This window comes from Pan troglodytes, chromosome 19 (assembly GCF_028858775.2).
Source record: "Pan troglodytes isolate AG18354 chromosome 19, NHGRI_mPanTro3-v2.0_pri, whole genome shotgun sequence".
Classification (NCBI taxonomy): domain Eukaryota; kingdom Metazoa; phylum Chordata; class Mammalia; order Primates; family Hominidae; genus Pan; species Pan troglodytes.
Window position 1 is genome coordinate 64,765,074 of NC_072417.2, and position 24,746 is coordinate 64,789,819.

General features: G+C 43.4%; 1 protein-coding gene across 1 annotated transcript in view; it reads right to left on the reverse strand.

Moving 5' to 3' along the window:
* Nucleotides 1-549: 549 nt before the first annotated feature.
* The window catches only part of CA10 (carbonic anhydrase 10), a 537,642-nt gene continuing 513,445 nt past the window's right edge, over nt 550-24,746 (reverse strand). Inside the window, exons 5-9 of the mRNA XM_001171455.7 lie at nt 23,880-23,975; nt 19,417-19,489; nt 6,096-6,250; nt 3,714-3,888; nt 550-1,832 (exon numbers count right to left, since the gene is read on the reverse strand). Of these exons, the coding sequence (XP_001171455.1) occupies nt 1,810-1,832; nt 3,714-3,888; nt 6,096-6,250; nt 19,417-19,489; nt 23,880-23,975 (522 nt within the window). The 3' untranslated portion in view covers nt 550-1,809. The remainder of the gene's footprint in view (nt 1,833-3,713; nt 3,889-6,095; nt 6,251-19,416; nt 19,490-23,879; nt 23,976-24,746) is intronic.

Genomic DNA, 24,746 nt, shown 5'->3' on the forward strand with positions numbered 1-24,746 from the left:
TAAAGATTGCCACCTGCTTACCCTAAACCTTTGTGAATATTTGGTTCTCTGGAAAAATAAGGTTGCTCAGAAATAGGTCTAGATGCCATCATAGCTAAGGCTGCCGTGTGTCTGACATTGATGCAAAAAGTAAAAGATAAAATCCAGTTAAGTATATTATTTTGAATATGAAATAACTGGGTGTTTTGAATTTTTCATTGTCAATCCATCTAGTCACTAGGCTGAAGTTTTTCATATGCTTGGGAATGTTCTCATTTGCACAGACTCTCCTTGCCTGCACTCTCCCCCTTCCAGGAGAGTGTGACAGAAAGGAGAGATGAAAGTTATTTTTAATTTGGCCACTGAACAAACATCCAAGTGTTCTCTTCCAGGAGCTAAGCCTATATGTTTTCTCAACAGGGTATTAATTACCTGGCTCTGGGAATGGCTAGACAGGTTGTTCTGGATGCCCTTCCAGCCCCGTATGCAATTGCTCCTGCACCCAGCAGGACTCAGAGACTTCAGCAGGGAGCATCCTCTTTCTCAGTAAAGTCAGACATGGGTACTGGGTAACTTGTTAAACACATTTATTGATTTCTTGACAGTAACCAAACACAGTGAGTGACCATTATAAACAAGAAAAGAAAGGCATTCGTTTTGTACTTTGTGAGATCTGGCTGCACCTGGAGAGAAAAGATACCCCTTTCCCAGGAACTTACAAGGCAAAGTGCATTCCTTCACGGGAGCATCACAGGGGGGCATGGCAGTTTTGAAACACAAGAAGTCTGTCGCCTGCTATCTCAGGCTGAAGCTCACCTCATGTGAATGATCGAGCCATGGAGTGGAATTAAAGTCATACTTGCTTAGCAAATGCATTCCTGATTGCCACAAACTCAGTAAAAACTGGCTGCAAATGAACAAAACATGTAGATGAAGGAACAAGTGAGATCAAAGAATGCGGTTGCATGGAGCCAGGGCTTAGCCTGTAAGGAAGGAGAACAGACTAAAGCCAGAAAAATGAAATTAACTCGTTAAACACATTTATTGAGCTGGTAACAATAACCAAACACAATGTATGACCTTTGGAAAACAAGAAACAGCAAATGGATCATTTCTGATCTTGGCAAATCCTACTACAGATATGTGACAAAGAGGGAAATAATTCCATTTCCTTATAGTCTGTGGTGATATATATACAATGTGTAGCTCTTCAATGTCTGTCCTTTTTTTCTTTTTAAATTGTTGAGTAAACAGAAGAATCATAATCTAGAAATAAGTGTCCTTGGTCAACTTTGTCCTGCTCACCTGCTACCAGCACCCTCAAAGGATCCTAGGACACTATCTGAAATTACTTGATGCAAAGTCCGTTTGATGCCATCAGAGCTGTATTTTCTCCTCTCTCTTTTGGAAGAATTTTGTATGTACAAAGGCTGAAAAGTCTCATTGGGTAGATTTATTAGTTCAGGAAAATGTTATCAAAATTGTAATCAGGTTAACTGGTTATTTTCTTCTAAGACCTCTTGTGAATGAGACTTTTGTTTCTGAAACTTGACTTCCCATGATGGAGGTTGTAAGAGAGTGTGTGTGTGTAGGTATGTTTGCATGTGTTTGTATGTATGTGCAAGTGCTTGTGTGTGTGTTTGTATGTGTGAGAGATGTATTCCTCTGCCATGGTTTTGCAGACACTTTTCATGAAGAAAGGGCCAATCCCAAGAATGAATGAGGCTTGGGGGAAAGAAGGAGAGAGAAGCAAGAAGGGGGACATTCTAGGTTATGTCAATTCACAGTTGTAGCATTTCACTGAGGTGGGATTCTTCTTGGCTTTGTTCCCTACTTGAGGAGCCATTCATTTACTGCAAAGAGAGAGAAAGAAAAAAAAAATCACACATACAACATAAAATGAGGCATACTCAATTAATTTGCACACAGTTTTAGAGAATTCCTCCAGAGGGGAAGGGACTGTTTTGTAAATGCCTGCTTACTTATATGCATTCCAACTACTCCCTTCCAATTCTCCATGACCTTCTAGGCCTATACTGACCAATATGGTGGCCACTAGCTGCCATATGTGGCTACTATAAATTTAAATTAATTAAAATAAAAAATTAGTTGCATCATTGTACTAGTCACCCATCCAATGTTCAATAGCCACATATGGCTAGTAGCTGCTATATTGGGCAGTGCAGGATAGTCATCAACCTATCATGAAAACATTCCCATTACCACAGAAAGTCCTAGTGGATGACACTGCTCTAGGCCAGGGATGGAAAAACAACAGTCCACAGATCTAATCCAGCACAATACCTGTTTTTATAAATAAAGTTTTATTGGAACACAGCCATATCCATTCATTTAGATATTATCAATGGCTGATTTCATACTACAATGTCAGAGTGCCATAGAGATTTTATGGCTTCAAAACTTAACATATTTACTCTCTGTCCTTTATAGAAAAAGTGTGTAGACTCCTGTTGTAGACCATATGCTCTGTTTGGATAGGTGTCTTATCTGTCACCCATCACCCAGCTAACTGACACATGGTAGGAACACAATACAGGGGTTTTGACTAAAGAGAAGAAGCAATGAATGAGTTAGGTATTTACTTTTCTGGTAGTTCCGGCTGGAAGGGTGTGGAAAATATGTAGTTTGGGCATGCAAGTGTATCTGAGAGAGAAAAAAGAAGGGAACATGGGGGAAGTAGGAGGAATGAAGTGGAGGATCAAGGAGTAGTGGTGGAGGCTGCTTCTAAAAGCTGTCTGGTAATAACCACAGCCCTCCTATTTGGGGAGCATGTTATTGCTACAAAGGGCTTCCCTATCCAGGCTCTTGTTTGCTTCCTTTAACAAGCTGTGAAGTAGATGGCATAGGAACTGTCACGAAGAAGCCAGGTCTAGGGGGTAAACAATGTGGCTGGGTTTGCACAGCTTGTTAGAACTAGGCCCAGAACTTGGGTGTCCTGATTTCCAGTCCAGGGCTCTCCAAGACCCCATCCTTCCTCCATCTTTCTTTCCACACTGAGTGTTTACCACAATGATTAGCAGATGTTTAGTAGTAAGCAGAAGGGAAGAGAGAGAGGGCTGGGTGTGGACCACAGAGTTACAGGAGGCAGATGTCGACTTAAATGTCCCCTTTAGTGGGAATAATAACCATTTCTAGGGACATAGCGCTGGGCAAAGATACACTCACAAATTACCCCATTGGATTCTAATGGCCTGCCCTTTAGAGTATTTGTTCATCTTCTAGGGGAAAGCGGGTCTTTCTTCCATATACTTAAAAGCTCTAATGCTTTTCACCATCCTGTTCTAACAGATAACCTTGGCAACATCAGCCTTTCTGGGCTCTTCTGAAAAATGGCAATAAAAAGAAGCTGTCTTGCCTGATCTACAGGGGTTTTAAAGGTTTGATATATGTGTTTAAAGGTTACATATATATATATATATCTCACATATATCAAACCTCTACACCTTGCCATCTACCTACCGTCCATCCATCCATCCATCCGTCCACTTACTTACCTACCTACCTAACCTACCTAGATGCATTCATACAGGTATCTATATCACATATATCAAAACTTTAGACCTTCATCACCATGCAAATGGAGTGTGATGGCTATTGTCATTTACAGTCATCATTCCTATAATGGAAGATAATGCCAGGCCTTTAAGAACAGGTCTAAGCAGAAAGACTGAGCTCTAGCCTAGATCCTCCACTCTCTGAGCCACCAAACCCACCTCTATACTGAAGCTTCTGGGCTCGATTGTTTGGACAGTCCTTCCCCTGTAAACTGAAGTTGATATTGGTGCGGATGCAGCGGTTGTTGAGTGGCTGGACAGGCCTGAAGTTGTCACTCATGCTCAGAAAGATCTGAGATGGCTGGTTCTGGCTGAGCAGGCGCAAGGAATGCATCTGAGGAGAGAGAAGTGGCTGTGAGATCCAACCATCCTCTTAAATGCACTAGGGAAGAAATAAGACCACAGAGACTCTGGCCAAGCTAGGTGGTATTGGCTGTATGAGGAAAGGGCTGTATAAGCCCCACAGAGTCCCTTTTTTCCATGGGTTCAGTTGAGCTGAAGGCCCATTATACCTCCACACATGAAGCCAGCTTTCTTCTAGCTTACTAGCTTGTGTATGCCTCTGAACAAGTCACTTGCGCTCTCTCACCCTCAAATGCAGCATCCAAAAAAGGAGCAAATCTGGTTAGGTTTCTCTAAGGTTCTTTCTTTCTTTGATACTCTTTGGTTCAATAATTCCATGACTCCCACATGGTATTACGTGGATCATAGTGATTGGTCCATGGGTCAGAGCTAAACTAAGCTGGACCAGTTTGGTTTCTTTTCTGTGAGACTATGAGGGCCAGGTAGCTGGACTGTTTACAGCCATGTTCTGCCACAGGACTGTGAGGCAAAAGAAGACGGTCTCTAATAGGAGAGAAGAATGAAGTGAATGTGTGGTGAGAAGAGGACAACAGAGAGAAAGCACTTCTGGGGTTCCCATTTCAGTGAATTTCTGATGTCAATTTCTGATTTTAAATTCTCTAAGATGCCCTCGTAGCTCTCAAATGAATGCTTTTTCTAAGCTTAAGTGGGGAGTTACTGTTGCCTGTCACCCAGTGGGTCCCAATCAATACAGATAGGTTAAGGAACTTCAAATTGTTCAAATGGTGGTCAGGTGGGAACACATATCCCGTCAAGGATATTGGCTTCTGCTTCCTTTGCTCGTCTCTCCTTTAATTTGTTATAGACTCCCACAGTCGTAGAATGTCAGAGCTGGAGCAAACTCATCTAATTTATCTCCCTCTCAATAAAGAAGAGGAGTGTTCATTTCATAGAGGTGGGTGACAGGCCTGAAGAGCACAATAAGCCGTGTAGCCAAGCTCACACAGGAGGACCCATCTGCCCCCCATCCAGTTCTGATGAGTACTAACTCTGTGAGATGATCCAAAAAAAAAAACCGCACATTCAAATATGTGTGCCAAATACTACATATCATACCACTTCCTCTTGAAGACGGACACATATATTAGCATTTAAGAAGGACCCCAGAAATCCTTCAACAATGGAATCTATTTAACTTTTTAAAACCCAACTTTTTCAAATGCATGATGACATCTTCCATTTTGCTTGCTTGCTTTCTGAACACTGTAGTTGTAGAATACACTCTGGGAATTAATGGCTATCTTTTCCCACTGAGACAGGTGAGATGCTTCTATAATTAGCTCAGGCTAAGCCTTTTGGATGCTGGCTCTTTAAACCCAGGCATATGGGTTGAATCGTGTACCCCTGAAATTCATAAGCTGAAGGTACTGGTAACCCCTAGTTGCTCAGAATGTGACCTTATTTGGAAATAGTCATTGCAGATGGAATGAGCTAAGACAAGCTTATTGGGGTTAGGCTTTAATGGAATACAGAAGGTGTCTTTATAAAAAGGGGAAATTTGGACACAGAGCCTCAGACACAGGGAGAACACCTTATAAAGATGGAGGTAGAGGCTGGGTGTGGTGGCTCACGCCTGTAATCCCAGCACTTTGGGAGGTCGAGGCAAATGGATTACCTGAGGTCAGGCGTTCAAGACCAGCCTGGCCAACATGATGAAACCCCATCTCTACTAAAAGTATAAAAATTAGCCGGGCATGGTGGCATGTGTCTGTAATCCCAGCTACTCTGGAGGCTGAGGCACAAGAATCGCTTGAACCCAGGAGGTGGAGGTTGCAGTGAGCCAAGATCACGCCACTGCACTCCAGCCTGGGTGACAAGAGCGAGACTCCATCTCAAAAAAGAAAAAAAAAAAAAAGATGGAGGTAGAGCTTGGGGTGGTGCTTTTAAATGCCAAAGCACGCCAAAGATTGTCAGCAAACCACTAGAAGCTAGGGGAGAGGCATGGAACAGATTCTTCCTCACATTCTGCTGAAGGAAGCAACGCTGCTGACACCTTGATCTTGGACTTCTAGTCTCCAGAACTCTGAGGCGATAAGTTTGTGTTAGTTTAAACTACCCAGTTTGTGGGACTTTGTTATAGTGGTCCTAGTAAACTATTATAATAGGCACTCCACATTTCAGTGATTTTTTTTAAACATCATTCTTCTCCATTAGCTAAATGACCAGAGAGAAACTCACCTGCATCCTGGTTATATAGACAGGTTTGTTCATTATGATCCAACTTGCTGTCTCATAGCAGGGTGGGATAGTCATCGACCCATCGTAAGTGATGAAACTAGAGGTCTCTGGATATAGTTCCTCTATATTAAGCCCCTGTAGTAAATATGCATCATCTAGAGAAGGAAAGAAGACTTAAAAATTAGGTTTCTTGAGAAAGGGATGGTATTGCTGACATACATACATACATATACATAATACATATACATATACATACATATATACACACACAGATATATATATATATATTTCTTTTGGAATTCCAGAAGACTCTATCTGTCAGAACAGGCTGCAGTAACAAGCAGTTGTCCCCCAAATCTCGGTTGTTTTAAGCAATAAGAATGTATTTCTTGCTCACACACATGATCATTCCAGGTTGGCTGAGGCTTCCCTCCATGTCATTGTCCATGCTTTGGGACCTAGACTCTTAGAGCAGTAAACACCTGAACCTGTGCGGATCACAGTGACAGAAGCGAAAGCATGGCGAATGTGTGTTGGTTCTTAAAACTTCCATCCCAGAAGTGGCACACATCACTTGTGCTCATGTTTTGGTAGCCAAAGAAGTCACATGGTTAAGGCTGATGTTGGGGATGCGAGGAAGCACATTCCTTCCACAGGATGGGGCCCTGAGCATTGGTGAGCTGTAAACAATGCGTTCTACCACAGGGATTGTTTGAGGAGTCCTTGATTCTAGTCCCTGAGATCTGGACTCCTAGGCATTACAGGTATCATGAGATGGACAATTAAAGCTTCTAGACCTGTTGAAATTCACCTGGTGACCATTCTCACTTAAAACGACAATAAGAAAATACTTTTGGATAGAAAAGTAAATCAGGCCAAATCCTACCATGAGATTCTATGGTTAAGCTCAACAACTGATTATTGTGTGTGTGTGTGTGTGTGTGTGTGTGTGTGTGTGTGTATTTTTCTCTCTCTCAGGTCTATGCAGATAGCCTTTTCTCTTACACCCATTTGAGGTATTCATACCCATATATCTTCTATTACTAAATATAGTAATTCAATGGTAAAAATGACATAAGTACATCACAGACTATATGGAAAAAAGAAAAAACAATTTCAGTCATCTAAAACTGTTACTATTAGCATTTTGGTGTGTTTCCTGTTAATTTTTTTAGTCAATGTATTGGTTGTATTTTTCATAAAATTGTGTGTATTGGAGTTTTAAAATATCAGTTAATTGCAATGTATCTCTCCTCTTCTCCCCTCTTCATGATCCTTCTTCCTTTCTTTTAGCACGTGATTGCTCTCTTCTGCTGGCTTCAAAAATACCATACTTAGTATTCCCATTTTTCTGGCCATTCTCTCTCAGGTTTTGTTGCTGTCTCCTGATCTTCTACCTGCTTCTCTCAATGATGCAATTCCCCAAAGATCAGTCCAAGGCTCCCTTCTTTTCTTACTCTATCCTCTCATCTGAGAGTAGCTCATCTACATCCATGGCTTCACTTGCCTTCTGCATCCCAGTGATTCCAGATCTATATCTCCAGAGGTATCACATCCCCAGGCATACCATGAGCACCCATCACTGTGGCCAGTCCAGGAGACCTGGAGAACACATGGCAGGGTCCCAAAGCCTGGCTGGCCGAGGGATGAGACTGACTCTCCAGCCCCATGGTGATGCACACATGTTCTCTCGTCCATGTGTCTAACTCCCAGTGGGAAAGGACTCATTCTTCAAGGGTTGAGGGAACCTCTTCAGTTTAGTATTGTGCACATATATGGTAAAGGAAGACTTTCACATATGGCTGGAACCTCACATTGACTCAATAAAATGAGTCAGGCAGATAGTAACATCCTCCACTGACAAGAAACTAAAGATCAGGGAGGCAAAGTGGGCTGCCCAAGGTCACAGGGCTAGCTGGTGACTGCAAAGTGGAAATTAGAACTCAGCTCTTCCGACCTCCAGACCAAGGTCATTTTTTCATTCAACGATTATTCACTAGAACCTCTTTGTGCTAGGCACAGTGTTAAGCTCTGGGGACAGAGCAATTAACAAGATAGATGCAGTCCTTGACCTTATTCTAGTTGGAGAGATAGATAACAAATGGCAAAATAAAAATAAGTAGGCTATAATGTCAAAGTAATAAGTGCACCTTGACCTGCCTGTACTTACCTACTGATTAATGCTGCTAATTTATTTTCCTTGGCAAAGATGCCCTCTCCTCCATTTCTTCCTCTAGAAATTACTCGTTCAGCCTTCTCCAATAAGAAAGAGTTATCTTTGCCAAGGGAACTTGAATTTCAGTGTTGCTTTGTCAATTAAATTGTGAACAAATCAATGGAGCCAATCGTTTGGAATGATATAAATACAATCACAATTTGCCTACTCCATTCAAAGCTGCCCTTCCTGGCCTCCTACTCCCTTGATGGGGTAAGGGAACCCCTCCAGGGTTCCATCCACCAAAGTCTCTGAGGAAGATAGCTTCATCAAGCTGGATTTGGAGACCAACCCTAGGAGGAAGGGCTTTCTTTCACTTTTCATTTAAACTTTTCTACCTTTCCGTCAAAACACCAAGGAACGAGGGCATGCTCAAGAGAGAGACAGTGATTGGAATATGGCCAGCCTGGGTCTGCACTATGGCCTGTTTGGGCAGATGCTTCCATAACAAGGCCACAGTGCCCAGGGCACACACGACGTGAGGGACCTTGGGGGTTACATCAGGGGCCAATCCAATAAGTTAACATTGGATATCAGCATTTGTCTCTGACTGCCTCTTAAGTCCCTAAGATGTGTCAGGCACTAAGCTAGGTATAGATGAGTAGGAAATAATTAAATGAATGCAGAAGGCATGACAGAGACAATGACATAAATCTGCATTGGGCCCAGAGAGAGGCTGTGAGTTCTGTCTGGGGCGAGGGTGCGGGGGACTCAGGAAGGAATGAATCGAGGAGTTGACTTGAACTGCATCTTTAACAGCAGGAGGTGATCAGTTTGTAGCTGGGAATGGGGTAGGGTGTCAAGGCCACTGTAGACAGAGCAATGCTAGAAAAAGAGTCAAGGAAGGAGTGGTGTGTACTTGGGGACAGATGGAGTGTGAGGTGCAGGGCGATGTGGAGATGCAAGGGGAGGGAGGGCTGCTGTGAGAAATGTGGCTGGTGGGGTCAGCACAGGCCACACCAGAAGGTCTTCCCAGTGCTACTGGGAGTTTGGACTTCATCCGGAGGCAATGCGGAACCACTGAAGGGTTTGAAGCCAGGGAGTAGCATGATCAGATTTGCACTTAATGAGGCTTGCTCTGATGGTGGTTTGGCCTGAAGATTAACATATTGAATAAGAGAAGGAAGCATTCGGCACATTTTTGTTAAAGGTCAATGTGATTTGTTTAACCAAGCTTGCACGAGGAACACATTGGGTACTCTAGCATGCTGTTGTTATTGCATTTTATTTTATTCAGGGCGGTGGGGAGGAGTGAAGGGGGAAGTAGAAAGAGAGGCATTCCAGGCATGACTGGAGTAAAGAAAAGGAACATGTTTTGTTTCTTTGAGACTGTAACCAGCCTTTGTGCTGCAGCTATATTTGTGGAAAAGATTGGGGGCCGAGGTGTAGCGTAGGCTAGGAGCAAGAGTCAAAGGTTATGCTCAGGGATTTATCACACACAGCAGGTTTCCAAAACACCGTAGTGCTGATACCCCAGACTCCATCCACTGAGGTCCTGCCAGGAGATCCCTCTTTGTCCACTCCCTCTCCAAGATGCAACAGTCATCAGAGGACATAGGCAGCTTCTGCTCTCCTGACATTTTCACTCCCCACTGTGTTCTTTCTGCAAATCTTGTTAATACTTATACTCTACCTTTTGCCCTTTTTATATCCTCACACAGCAGAACTTGGAAAGACCCAGAGTGGAGAGTGTGAGTTTTAGACTCACATCGCAGTTGGAGTGCTGACTTTGCTGCTCACTGTCTGTGTCCTTGGACCCACAGGTAACCCTCTGAGCCTCAGTTTCTACATTTGCAATAAGCAGATGGTTGGAGTACTTTGCTCACGGGGTTGTTTGAGGAATAAACAGGATCATGCTTTTCAAGCACCTAGCATAAGGTGTGGTCCAGGTTTGTCACATCCTCCTACCCTGCCCTGGAATAACTACTGCTCCTCTCCTCAAGGACTCCCTGGCTTCCCCAGCTGGGCCAGTGCCCTCCTTTTTCGCTGTATTTACTGAATTAGCTTGTCAATCATTATTTGCCTATTTGACTGTCCCTGCTAAGCTGTGAGCCTTCAGGGGAAGGGTTTGCATCTTGTATCTCTAAGCCCCCAAATGCCAGCATGAGTCCACCACATACTGGGTGTTTAGTAAACACTGCTCGAATGAATGAATGAAATGGTTTCTGCTCAGCAGCTCTACCTGCTGGCAGTGTTGGGCAAAAGCAAGGGAGGAAGAGACGACATCATTTATCAGATGAGGGGAAGCATCTCTGAGGCTCCAGTCAGCATCCTTAGCTTAAATACATGCTGCCTACCATCTCCCCCCTATGTCTCACACCCTAAGACATCAGGGTGAGATTGCCTGCCCTGTTTCCATCTCCCTATGCTATTACCATGTTTCCATACCAAAGACTCCTGTACCTTCATATTTACATTGCTGAGTCAGTGTGCATTTAATGTGTAATGTTCGTTTTCATGACTCATCATGCTGCCTCAGAGGCTGCCATTAAATCAGTGTCTATCTTTTAGGTATTGGGATTTGAAAGCCACTGGCTAACTTTCTGCATCTTCTTTTCTCTCTGTTGAAGCTTGCTTTGTATGTTTGATAGGACAGAAGCAGAGGGACCCAAGAAAAGAACATGAGTAAAACAGAAGTTTTCAGCCCTAATGTCAAGGCACACTGGGGTGTTTTCAGGGCTAACTAGGCCAGGAACTAGTTTTTAGTCACAAACTATCTTGTCCTTGCAGCATCCAGCAGAAAACCATTGTTTGGTTCTTGTCAGCGTTATCGTCTGGGCATTATAGACAGAAAGTAGACTGAGGACCAATATACCAGAAGGGCGATTCTCCTCTCTAAACTTCCATGGCTCTATTCGTGAGTAAGGATGGCAAAGATCTAGAGGAGGTCAGAGTTGTTTGTGAACAAAGATGCAAATTTGGGGTGAAGCTCAGAGGCCAGTGGGGGAGTGATCATGCATGTCTCTGCTTGCTTTAAGGATGTTTATTGGTGGAAGTGAGGACAGATGTTCAAATAAAGTTTCATGAATAGTTTTGCAGAGAGGTTTCTCTACCTATCCTCTCTTTCTCTCTCTCTCTCTCAGCTCTCTCTCTCTCTCCTCTCTCTCTCTCTCTCATATCTCTATCACCTACTTACCTGTCATATGAGAAAATAGCTTATAAAGGGCAAATCCTAGATGTCAAGTCAAGAGTCTTAATTCAAGTCTGAGTTCTAGTGGTAGCTTTGCCAGCAACTCATTCTTCCTTCATGGAAAAGAATGTAACCTCTTACTTGAGGATACCAAACAGTCCTGGAAAATTGCATCTTCAGGTATTAAACATTCTATGGATCCAAAACCATCTTTCAACATAAACAAGCTTGTTAGCCAAATTTATCTTAGGTGGGTCAAATTTTTATATGAGAGTGTTGTAATTTTGTATGTGTTGGCTATATCTTTATAGTAAAGGAGGACCCCTTGGATCTTGAATAATCAATAAGTGTAGAATATATGTGTGTAGTTTATCACCCAATTTTATTATTTCAAATGACTGCAGAAGTTGACAGCTGAACCTTTGGTTTTTTGACATGTTCTTGATGAACCTGTGATTTATCTTATACTGAGTTCTTAGTCATGGTTACAACTCCCAAGCTGACTTTTTCTTTTTGTAGGAGACGTACACTATGATAAAATGCCTAGGACCACTTGGGGGGAGTGGGGGGAAACTTTCCCTCAGCCTGAACTTTTTTTTTCAGTCTGCATTTAACAGGCAGCCTCTGTTAAATGCATTGTGCTTACTCATGTGGACCACTGATGAGATTTAATATTGCCCGGCTTCCTGCTTATGAAGTTCCCATTTGAAGAGAACTATTCCAATGAGAACAAGGCACGGCAGTTTCAGAGATCAATACTGGACTTGTTCCTGATCAATATGGAACTATTTGGCAATTTTCTCATATAGAATGACATTTCCTCTTGTAATCTGAGGCAAATTCAACTGAAATGAAAAAAGGCAATTACTAAAGAATGAAGTAATATGATATTTTGTTTTACACAAACAATAAATGAAAAAAGGGGCCTCTGAGAATTGGATTCATGGAGGTAAGCTGCTCCTGTTCTGTTCCTTGCTGACGTGAGTAACTACTTAGATTGCAACATGGAAAGTGGTGTGCTGCGTTTCGCATTCTGTGAAAACATTTCCAAAGCCGTTCCTTTGAAATGAAAGTACAAGTTCAATTAAGCATAGAGAAAGGCACCAGGAGCAATATGCTTAAACTCCTTGGTGATATTTCGTCACATTTAACACCACGTCCCTCTGAGGAGAGGCGCATAAAACACTTCCCAAAGAACTGAGAAGTATAAGGCAGTTCCAAGTTGATCTGTCCTTGCCTACACATTCATCTTCTAGCTGAATAGAAGATCTGGGGGTTGGGGGAAGTAAAGCAAAGTTATAAACAGGTAAGACTGAAAAAGATGCTTTTAAAGGGCTTGTGCCACGTGTCAAAACGCTGAATCTAAAAGCTCCCCTCCAGATGCCTTCAGTGGTGTGGTTTTATATCCTTAGAGGAAATACATTAAGACAATAGCCATATCTTTTTTTTTCCTTATTTTTTATTTGAGAAGGAGTCTTGCTCTGTCGCCCAGGCTGGAGTGCAGTGGCATGATTTTGGCTCACTGTAACCTCCGCCTCCCAAGTTTCAGTGATTGTCCTGCCTCAGCCTCCCAAGTAGCTGGGATTATAGGTGCCCACCACCATGCCCAGCTAATTTTTGTATTTTTGGTACAGACAGGGTTTCACCATGGTGGCCAGGCTGGTCTTGAACTCCTGACTTCAGGTGATCTGCCCATCTCAGCCTCCCAAAGTGCTGGGATTATAAGTGTGAGTCAACACGCCCAGCCACCATACCTTTTTAAATTTGAAATTTGTGATCCTTTGGATTCTTATTGGACTAAATGAATGGGGGCATGCGACACTGAAGGAGAATGAAGCTACCAAAATAATACTGTCCTAAGATGTTAGAGGAAAGTGTTTTATACACAGTGTTCTAATAACTGTTCCCTCTTACCCACTTAAGCCTCTTTGCACTTCATTGGTCACTAGTTTAGCCACTTGAAAACAGCATAAAATCTCTTTTTAAAAAATAATGCTGGCTTAATGAAATTGGGTAGATAATAAAATAAGAATACTACCTTTTATTTAATTGGGATTCTGTTAATTAATGCCAATTAATTAACACAAGAAAAATGGAGGGATATTAGCATTATTCCAATACACTATGTTAAAAAATTAAAATACTTCAAGTAAATTACCAATATCTCCTCCAGAAAATCCATTCAGAAAATCTATTTTTCAATGTCATGATTTCAGTCTTAACCCCCGGTCTGTTGAAGGGGAATTTGACTTTAATAAAATGGGTTTTCTTTAGAAGACTTTCTAAATTCAGCCCAAATTTAGTTCAGGCTAGTTTTTTTCATTGTCAGTCCCAGTTAGAGTGTTTTATAAGTTTCACTCAGACACATGAAATCTAAGCTTGCAAGGAAAGTAAAGTAGTAGAATCTCATTAAATCATCACCATCCACTGCATGAATTCAAGCACAGGAGCGGTGTTTCATTTAAAACAAGCAAATTCTGTTGACTCTGTGTCCTGTATTGCATTTACCTTCAACATAATTTTTATTTGGCATCATAGCAACCTGCCTCCTCCCCTGAGGGAAGCTGGATTTGATAGCCAGGTACCTTAAGACAACTTAGAAATACACGTTCATGTTACACCTAGTTTATACCACTCATTGTTCAGGCATTTGACTCATTACCTTGTTTGATTCTCATGCCAACCATCTCAACGTCAGCATTAATATCTTCCTCTTACAGATCGGGGACGTGTGTAGAAGCTTGCTTAAAGTCAGGCAACAAAAGGAAGTGGTAGAGCCAGGATAGGAGCCCAGATCTCTCTTCACTAGAACACACTGCCTCCCATGGGTGTGGTGCCTTTACCAGCATGGCATTTAGCTTCCAAAATTCCCAATCCTCTTGGCGAGATTCTCCCTCTTTCCTCCTTGTATGAATTTCCTGGCATTGATTTTTTTTTGTAACTGGCTCAAAAGAATGATTTTGCACAGTTCCCCCTTTTTTTTTCCTGGTCATTCATTCTGTGCCCAATCCTACAAACCGGGCAAATGGACTGTGTCTCTTCCAGCTGCCATGTTGTGATTTCACCCCGCTGCCTCCATGCGTGCAGCAGCTCCCTGCACCACCTCAGTGAGCTGATGAGGCAGCCACGCGGGAGCCTCTTCCAGGGTGGGATTTTAAAGATATCTTTAGAAGTGATTTTCAATCCTAAGTCATGGAGATTTGAGTTGCTCTTTCAAAAGTGAGGACATGTCCCGCCTCTCTTCTCTATTTATTCTTACTCTCAGGATTTCACCAACGTTTAAACACCATCTGGATGCCAACGTCTTCCACATTTATATCTTCAGTTCTCCCTCCTGAAATCCAGACTCATATATCCAACTGCCTACTCCACACCTCTTCTTGGGTACCTTATAAACATCTCAAGCTGAACATGTTCAAAATTTCTGATTTCCTTCTCACCCACGAATACGCTTCATCCACAGTCTCCCCATCTCAGTGGATGAAAATGTCTTCTTTCCAGTTGCTCAGGCTAAAAGTCTTACAGTCATCCCTCACTCCCCTCCTTCTCTCACATAAAACATCAGATATATTATCAGATATATCAGTACATTTCTTGGCTTTTTTTTTTTAAGACAGAATCTTGCTTTGTTGCCCAGGCTGGAGTGCAATGGTACGATCTCAGCTCACTGCCACCTCCGCCTCCCGGGTTCAAGTGATTCTCCTGCCTCAGCCTCCCAAGTAGCTGGAATTACAGGCGCGTGCCACAATCCCAGCTAATTTTTGTATTTTTAGTGGGGATGGGGTCTCACCATGTTGGTCAGGCTGGTCTTGAACTCCTGACCTCGTGATCCACCTGCCTCGGCCTCCCAAAGTGCTGGGATTACAGGTGTGAGCCACTGTGCCCGGCCTCTTGGCTTTTTCTTTAAAATATATCCAATTATTTCTCACCATCTCCCTGCCAATCCCCATCAGCCCGGTCATGGTCAGTGCCATCGTCTCATTATTTGGGTTGCTGCAATCCTCTTCTATTGTGGACTCTGCCCCTTGTAGTCTATTCTCAACCAAGCAATGAGGCGATCCTTTTGTCAACAGATTATGTCACTCTGCTTAAATTCCTAGATTGGCTTTTTGTTACAATGACCTTCAAGGGGCAGATTTTCAGAAGACTGACCCCCTCTAGAATTAATCTCTGTGCCTTCTCTGGTGACTATATATGTCAGTAATGGCAATGTCACTGTGTCCCTCTGAATGACTGATTTCCACTGGAGGTACCATGTTCAGGGCCAGGCAGGAGTTGGAGAGAGCTTAGGTCAGGATGTACTTGAACTGCCAAAGTTCCCATCAGTTCTGTGGTTAGTATATGTCCCTTTCAAGTGGAGGCACATGCAAATAGCAAAAAGATGCTTCTTCAAACTGAACCAAAGTTGGATTTAAGAGAAAAACATGCTGACAAGTTTCATGGAATGTGAAAACATCTTCATTGCAATTAGTTTTAAGACCCTGGAGCTAAGCTTTCCTTCCTCCTTAGGGAGAAAGCATGATAGGAAGGAAAAGCAGAGGAAACAGTACCCAGGAAGACCTGTATTTGGATACTTGCTCTTCCACTATGGAAGAATATTTTTCAGGAAATGTTCACTTCTTCCTCATCTTCATCTCCTTGGGAGGATTTTCATGTTGAGCTTGGCCATATGGCTTGCTTTGGCTCTTGGAAGTGGACAGAGTGAGTGTGTGAGTTTCATGACTAGGCCTTAAGTCACATCACTTATTTCTTCCCTCTACCATGAGAACTACTTGCCCTGGATATCATCTTGATCCTAGAAAAATGAGAGTCACGTGGAGCTGAGCTGCTTCAGCTCACTTGCAGACCTGTAGCTGGAAGCAGAGCCACCCCTACCAACCCAAGGAGGGAGCAATAAGAAATCAATGCTTATCATTGAATGCTTGTTTATTACGCAAAAGTTGCTGACTGATACAGCCATTAAATGGGTGTCATTGGTCAAATGACTTCACCTCTTGAAGCCTTGATTTTTCCCATCTGTAAACTGGGGATGGCAATCATACTGCTCTGAAGGACTTCATGAGCACTAGGTAAGGAGCCTGTATGTAAAGCATAGACCTTGGTGTGTGGAAAGTGCTCAGTAAGCATCATCTCCATATTCCTGGGGCTCAGCACGTTGCAGAGTGGATACTGCATCTAAATGAGCAGAGCAAATTGAAGCTATGCTGGGGTGCAGTTCTGGGTAGCAACAGTAGAATGGGCAGGGGTGGAGGTTAGGTGTCCCTCAGTAGCATGGTAGAAATGGTGGGGTGGGGGGTTGATTTCTGTCTCTCGAACACTTAGAAGGACAGAAGCAGGATACCCTGATAGGGCCCCCTGAGTTGTTTTCATCTTAACCTGAATTTATGGGCCAGTGCTGGCCTAACCTGCTGCCTGTTGGAAAGCCTCGGGAGGGACTTCCAGTCTTATGTTTCCCACCCACTGGCTGTGTTCTAGTGAATGACTCCTACTCCAGACTCCCCTGCCTGCCACTGGGCTAACCTTCTGGCTGCCCTAGGGACAAAAGAGAGCTGTGGTTTTCTGCTGCGCAAATCAATTCCTTTCTGCCACAGTGTCCTGGGCAAAGCAGTGTCAGGGTCATTCTCATGAATCGGCCATCATTATTCCTGCAGTGCTGCTCCCTTCAGGTATGTGACAAAGGTCACTACAGAGGACACCTCAATTACTCCCTGCTGGATTATAGGAGCACAAAATTCCTGTTATTAGGGGGCCTAAATCAGCTATCTTTCCCCATGCAGGCCAGGATCTCTTTATCTTGCTTTGGCTCCCCTTTCTTTTCCCTGGGCCCTGAGAGGTGTAGAGTATGGGGGTCAGAAGGAGAGGGTGCTCCTGCTGTCTTCTATTTGCATTTCTAGGAATGTGTCTTCAGAGGTGAAAAGGGTGTTTAAATGTCTGCCTGCCTTCTGCATAAACACCTTAACATGGCTCAAGATCCGGCTCCAGAACATCTTTCTTGCCACTCCCTCTGCCCCGTCACAGCTCCTGAAAGAGGCCATTCATCCTTCTATTCACCCAGGCCATCACCAATGCTTATTGGGCGTGCCTTGTCTTAGGCACTGAGACGAAGAGCTGATGAAGACACAGTTCCTCCCTCTGAACTCTTCGCCGGCCTTCAGTGCTCTCCAGGTTTTGTGCATGTGGCTCCCCACACTTGGAATGCTTTTCCTTCCCTCCCTCCCTTTCTTCCTTTCCTTCCTTCCATCTGTCTTTTCCTTCTTCCCTGCCTCCCCTTCCTCTCCCTCCCCTCTCTTGCTCCTCCCTTGGTGGCACAAGCCACATCACTTAATATTAATCAGACCAGTGCTGGGGGGTGGGTGGTGGGGTGGGGAGGAAAGTCCCTCTAATGATTGACTCTGCAACTGGTAATCTGTTAGACTGTGTGTTGGGGCTTAATGTGTGATTTCATGCATTTTCACAGTCTCTAAATTGCAAATCCAAGATTATTTGAAAACATTTTATTTAATTTTCATGCTTTTTTAATCAAAAAAGTTAAAAGAATAATAATCTTTTATGGGCAGTTATAAATGTGCTATTTACACACAAGACAGAAATATCTCCCTTAGCTGAGCAATCTAAGTGTGTGCTTAGAGAGGACTCCATAAGAATACTAATGAGAAAAGGCAGAATATGCTTGGAGACAACCTAATTCATTCTTCTGGGCAATGTCTCTCTAGGTGGAGCGGGATTCTCCAGGTTCATTCCTCAGCCCTACCGGTCTCCCAGCCTCTGCAGATGGGAGGGACTTGGCAGTGAGCACGTGGTAGTTGTAGGGCTGCTGTCTGGGCCATCTTTACATCCCTGGAGCTTCGCTTGGTGCCTGTCATGGGGCAGGCATGCAGGAAATGTTTGTCGAATAAGTGAGTAAATGGCTGAGTGAAGCATTCTCCATACTCTCCCTTGGCAGTCCAATGTGAGAGCTGTACACATTCATTTTTTTTTCTTCACATCACCATTGGAGATAGAAGCAGCAGACACAGCTGAGCTCCTGGCTTGGTGAAGGGCATGCCAAGGGGATGTGGGTGCTTGGATGTTTGCCAACTGTTTTTCACTTTTGTGAGAATCATTATTTACCTATTGCTTGATTCAGAATCCCAGACCTAGAAGGACTTTAGAAACTTGAAGTTCAACTTTTTTACTTTATAAGATGAATGACAGAGTCAAAGTGAGGAAACTCCTTGATGAAGGACAAAGCCAGGACTTGAATCCCAGTATCCTACTCGCTCCTAATTAGGTAAAGACAATCTTTTTTTCCTCATATTATTTCTTTCATCTATGGGTGTGTGCTGTCTCACCCAACTTTTCCCAAATCCTGCACCTTCTGGGATTGCTGGAGATGACAGCAGCATCTTTTTCCTTCCTCCTTCAACTTTGTACTGTTCTCTCTTTTCTGCATAATGAGTCTGGGGATAAAACACTCTGGAAACCCAAGGAAACTGGACAGAGTCCTCTACATCCATGGGCCACACATGTGGCTGAAGAGAGATGCTATCCTGTCTCTGCCTGGAAAGGAGACCCAGCCACACACAGAGAACTGGTCTAGTTGAGGGCCTCTGTAAATGTTGCGATTGGATCCATAGTACCTGATGAGGGCTTTCTCAGTCCCATAATTGGTAAAGCCCCAACTGTGGCCAGCTGATATGGTGGAGTGTGTCAGCCAGCAGAGTCCCCTGGCTCATTACCAATCTATGGGATAACGATGACCACCATAGTCATAATCATTATCGCCTTAGGCATGGATGACAAAGGCACCCTAGGGACTTCTGCTTGAAATGAGCTGCTGCTTAGCCAAACCCTAATCTCCAGAGTGACTTTCTACAGAACTGCAGGATCATGAAACTGAAAAGGGCCCATGGAGATCATTAGTTCTGTCTTCCTGCCTTCAGGCAGGTCTAACCTTTATAGAATAGTTGCTGTAGAGGAAATTGAACCAAACTTACTTTTATATGTTATTCTTGTGATAGTATCTCTGTTGAGCATTCGATTAAGAAATGGGTTTGATGAATCAGAAACCTGGAGGAGAAAAGAAAATATTAATGACTGGGCATCACTCTTGCAGGACAAACATCTCCCCGTGACATTCACTTATTCATTCATAGTTATGGAGTATCTACCATGAGCCAAACACAATGACAGCTGCAAATTCAGAGAGCAAAGCCAGAGTCCCTATTCTCAAGGACAGCCCAGTCTAGAGAGGAAGACAGGTAAGTGAACAAACTGTTCTCATATAGTGTGAAGAGTGCTATGATTGAGTCATTGGTGTAATGATGTTGGAGGAAGACCAGCCACCACCTGAGAATCTAAGTCATGAGTCTGAGAGGATGGGTAGAAGTTAACAAAGTGTTCTGGTGATAGAGTGTGAAAAGGGATGAAAGGCAAGGAAAAGCATTTCATACGAGAATCTGTACATACACGGACATGGGGAAGTGAGAACCAGGCATGCTCGTGCAAAGACTTCAGTGTACTTAGAGCTGAGGGTATGGGGAAGGATAGGAAGTGAGCCTAGAAAGATTGGCAGGGGCCAGATCATGTCAGGCTTTTAAGCAAGGTAGGGACTGACATGTTAGGAAGGGGAAATTCATCTAGGTAGAGAGTGAGACATAAAGAGTACCCAGAATAGAGGTATAAGGAAATGGAAAAAAAAAAAAAACTGAAAAGTATCACTGCTCATTATTGCATGAATTGAGTATATCATAAGCCATGTAATTCAATCAACCATCCATCCATCCAGCCAGCCAGCCAGCCAGCCAGCCACCCACCCACCCACCCACCCACCACCCAACAAATATTTGCAGAGGGTCTATTATGGGCCAAACATTGTACCAGATGTTCAGGGATCAGTTCCCATTTTATGCCTATGCCCTTATAGCTTCAAATTCCTCCTTTGGGAGAAGAAACCAGGTTTCCAGGGGCTTCAGTAGGGAACCATCATTGATGAGACTGTGATGTGGCCCTACATAAGAAAAGGGTTTTCTTAAAAACACCTGTTTACTCAGCCTTTTCCAGGGTACCATTGTTCATCCTAGTCATTTCTCTCCTACCTTGCTTAGCTCTGCTCTGTAATTTATGTCTCAGTGGCTAATCGGATGTTGTGACACATCAACATTTTAAATCTGATTTATCTGAGGCTTGGAAAAATTGCAGCAGATGATTATTATTATTAGATAGGCAACAGGTAATTTTAGCTTGGAGAAAGCACAGACTGTTTATTTTCCCTCCATCTGTCTCCCTTTTTGCGGTTTCCTGGCTGTGTTGTGGTGAGACACACACCAAAGGGAGCTTGGTGAGTGACAATGCCCAGTGGAGGTAAAAGTCCATCCCTAAATAGAAAAAGTCCCAAATTGAATACTGCTGCTCCCCTCAGTGCTATATTCAACATCTACTTTGACATCCTCTTCAGCCATTTAAAAGATAGCTTGAAGCCTGCTCCTGGTGCTGATGCACCCCATGAAAGAAAGATGGCTAGGAATATATTGTCGTGGCAGGTAAGGAATCTGTTATGTACCTTACTTCCTGGGTGCCTTGAGCTCCTGGTACCTGGTGAGTCTGGTCAGCCCTTGCGTTGGGACCAGACCATTTTGAGCTGATTAAAAATAATTGAAAAATTTCCAAAGTGCACACAGATGATTTGTGGGCTCTAGTGTGTTGGCTGCGTGGGTGAGAGGATAAAATATGTACTTGGTATAACTGAGCTTAAGTGGGAAGTTAATGGTGTGTGATTGAGCAGCAATTACAGCCAAATCTCAGTTCCCTGTGGTCACAGCAAGGGTGGGGGATTTGTGGAGGACAGAGATAAATAAAACTCATAGATAACCAAGTATCTCCTTTTAGACAGTAACTCCAACTTTTCTACGGCTCAGCTTTTAGCCAGGGTGATAACTCTAGGGCTAAACTACCAGGATGTGGGGCTTGTCATATCCCACTCCTGCCCACCCTGCTGGGAAGGGAAGGCAGAGAGTTCAGAAGGAGGGGAGGACAACTACAAGAGGCTGTGCACCCTTAGGGACCAAGAGCTTTGTTCATCTTACTTCTGGATACCAGTGCCTAGCAGAGGGCTGGCCTGTAGTACCTCATGCTCCATCAGAGTTTTGAGATGAGTGAATGGTCAGTCACAGCTTAAATAACTCATGGTGGAGTTGATTTTCTGGGAGTTGATTATATGGCGGGAAGACAGAAATGTTGTGGCTTATTTTGAGATCTAGCAAGAAAGTTTCAGGTCTGCTCAAGGAAAGAATGGCTTCATTCCTAGGAGCTAAACTGACCTGAGAAGATGCAGGAGCTAGTTATTATCCCTTCACTGACCTCAGGGTCTACAGCCTAAGTTTCTTTCAACAGCCTGTGGGCAAGCAACTAGGACTTGCAAACCCCAACTGCTAGTCACGAGCTCTGTAGGAATGAACGTTTCTGTAGGAGCTTGTGAAACACACCAGTAGTTTGTTGTTGGCTTCCCAGTGTATCTGTCACTCTGTCAGCTGTCATGTGCCTGTGCTTCCAGAATGACAGTCACTGACTCAAGTTTTCAGCCACATGAGGTAAAGTCAGGACCAAGGCCGAGACACTCTCCAAAGGACAGGAATTGCTGGGGCAGGCAGGATTTGTGCTGGGAAACTCATAGGGGGAAGTGAGCTCCTGGACACACATGACAATATTGTGACCTATCTACAGGCTTCACAGTGAGTGCAGCCCAGGTTGAATGTACAAATTGGTTATCAATGCCATAATCAGGGCTTGATTAAGAGATACAGGAATTTGCCCTGTGCTTATGAGTAGCATGGGGTTGTGGGGAGTGTGGGAAGAATGTTTTAAAATGTCCTGTACTCCCTTCTTGCCCTCACTTGCTCTCTCCCAGCTCTATTGGAGAGGCATAGAATGAGTAAGCCATTCTTTCATGAGTATTAAAGTCAGGGAAGACTTGGATCCTCTCCTGGCTGGGCTGTTATAAGCGACATGAACTTGGGTGAAATGCCAAAGGTTCTCTGAATAATTTTACTCATCTGTAAGATACAACACGAATGTTCAACCTCTGAGTTTATTACTAAACAACAAAATAGATGTAAAATACATATCATAGTGTCTGGCATTCAGGAATCTACTGTTTATTATTCCAGGGTTTGTGATGATGCCAGGAGATACCATTAGAATCTGTGCTGGGACCAGTTTCCTTTGAGATGTCATGTCAAGTATCACAAAGGCATGAAAGCCTAAAAATATGCTTCCCTGGCCAAATGTCCCTTCCTCTCTTTGTTAATGACAAACCAGAGGAGGTTGAGGTTAGTGGCCAGGGATAGCAACATGCCATGGATGCCCCGTCCAGCCCCTGCCCAGTGCATAGGTCTGCCCTGATCTGACCAAGGGGAGGGTGAGGAAGTTAGGAGGGGGCATGGCATGGATGACCAGGGAGGGTGAAGTGCCTATTGCACAGGGTAATGCTTTTGTGGGGGCGGGGAGAGGGAGCAGTGCCCCAGGTGCCCATTCTTCTGAGTAATAATGATGTCATCATGACAGCCCTGTTAAAATTCCCTGGTGGCAGTTTTGATCCATTGATCATCTTCATCAGATTCCCAATTCCGATTGGGGCACTTTCTCTAATGATCTGGCCAAAACATCCCCAGGGGCTAGCATGGTGACTGCTAATGTTTGGAACTGCCACACATTGCTTTTTTTAATTTTTATTTTTCTAATTAGAAAAGCAATTTCATTTTTTATTAAAAAATTTGCATACCTGCTTCTCTCTACATCTGCTAAAATGTTAAAGGTAATTAGTATTTTTTTTTTAAACAAATTAGAATGTGATTGGTTGGAGATTTTATGTTGTCGTTGTTGACTGTTAGGGAGATGTGGAGTTTCCTCAGAATGTCATAAAGTCAGTGTGGGTAATCTTATTACCAGGGAGGCTTATGAAGGAACGGGAGAGCGAGAGAGAAAGATGATGCTCAGAGCAATTGTGAGGAAGCTGGAAGGAGCTATTTAGTGCAGTGCCTGGAGGGGAGAGACATCTCACTTCTTCCTATGTTTATAAGGGGCAGCTGAATGGTGAACAGGACTTTAATCCTGTGGGGCATTAGTGAGCCACCCACCCTTCTAGTATTATATCCTTCTGATTTGACTGCATTAGGTGGGTCCTAAAGCCTGTTCCTGGATCTAGCCCCCTTTTTCTTTCTAGGACAGAAGCTGCTTGAATCCTCAGGCCCAGATGCTCTGAAATGGAGATTATCATTTTTGCATCTCACTGCAGGGGGCCTCATTTTTCATACATCTCATGTATATAAAAGGCACCACCCCATAGTTTTCTTAGGCATGGATAGCACCCCTTTTAATATTTCTAACTCCAACAGAGACCGTAAATTGGTATTCTGATTGAGGTGGGGATGGTGAGAAGAATGAAGGAATGCAAGAGACTTACTTTTATAAATATAGAAACTACCACCAATCCATTTGGACTCTTTGCAGCTTCTGTGACATTCGTATATAGCTCATGGTTATAGTGGATGAGCTGCACCTGGCAGGAGGGAAAAACAAGAATCAGAACAATAATCCAACATTAAAAGGTATGAGGCATAGCACTTGCCCCTACATAAGGGTGAACTGCAAAGTATATTGAGGAACAATTTGGAAGACAATTTTAATTGAAGGGATTTCAGAGGGCTATGTGTGCATATGTGTGTAAAATGCATGTACACGCACACAAAAATACCCATACATATTTGCAAATGTTTTCTGGTAACAAGCATGCTTTTCATAAGCTCAGAGCCCATCTGGCTCTGGCTCCATCCCAGGACATTTCCCCTAAAGCGTGTGTAAAGTGAATTTTCCTTATTAGGAACGGAACTGCCCTGTAGGGGTGGATGTTGTGTCCCTGCTGCACCAACAGCTGCCACTGGCAGCCAGTAAATCTTCCTTGCAGCCTCGGAGCAAACAGGGAGCTGTTAGGTCCTGAGTCAGCCATGACTGGGATGAAACTGGCCAGCCTGCAAGATGCAGTAGTAGCTGATGGATCAGGCTTCTGATGTACCAGCCTGTCCCGGTCATCTGGTTGTGTAGGACTTTATTTCCTCCTCATTCAATAAGGATCAGTCCACCTGTTGAGCCTTTTTCCTGTTACTTAATTTTTTTAAAATTCATTTTTAAAAATCGTGTATAAACATACATATATGTTCAAACAGATGCTCCAGCAATTTTTAGCCACATGATCAAGTTACCCGACATCACTGGGATCAATTGTTTCCTCTGAAAAATGGATATGATGATCTTTCCTTAAAATTCATCATCT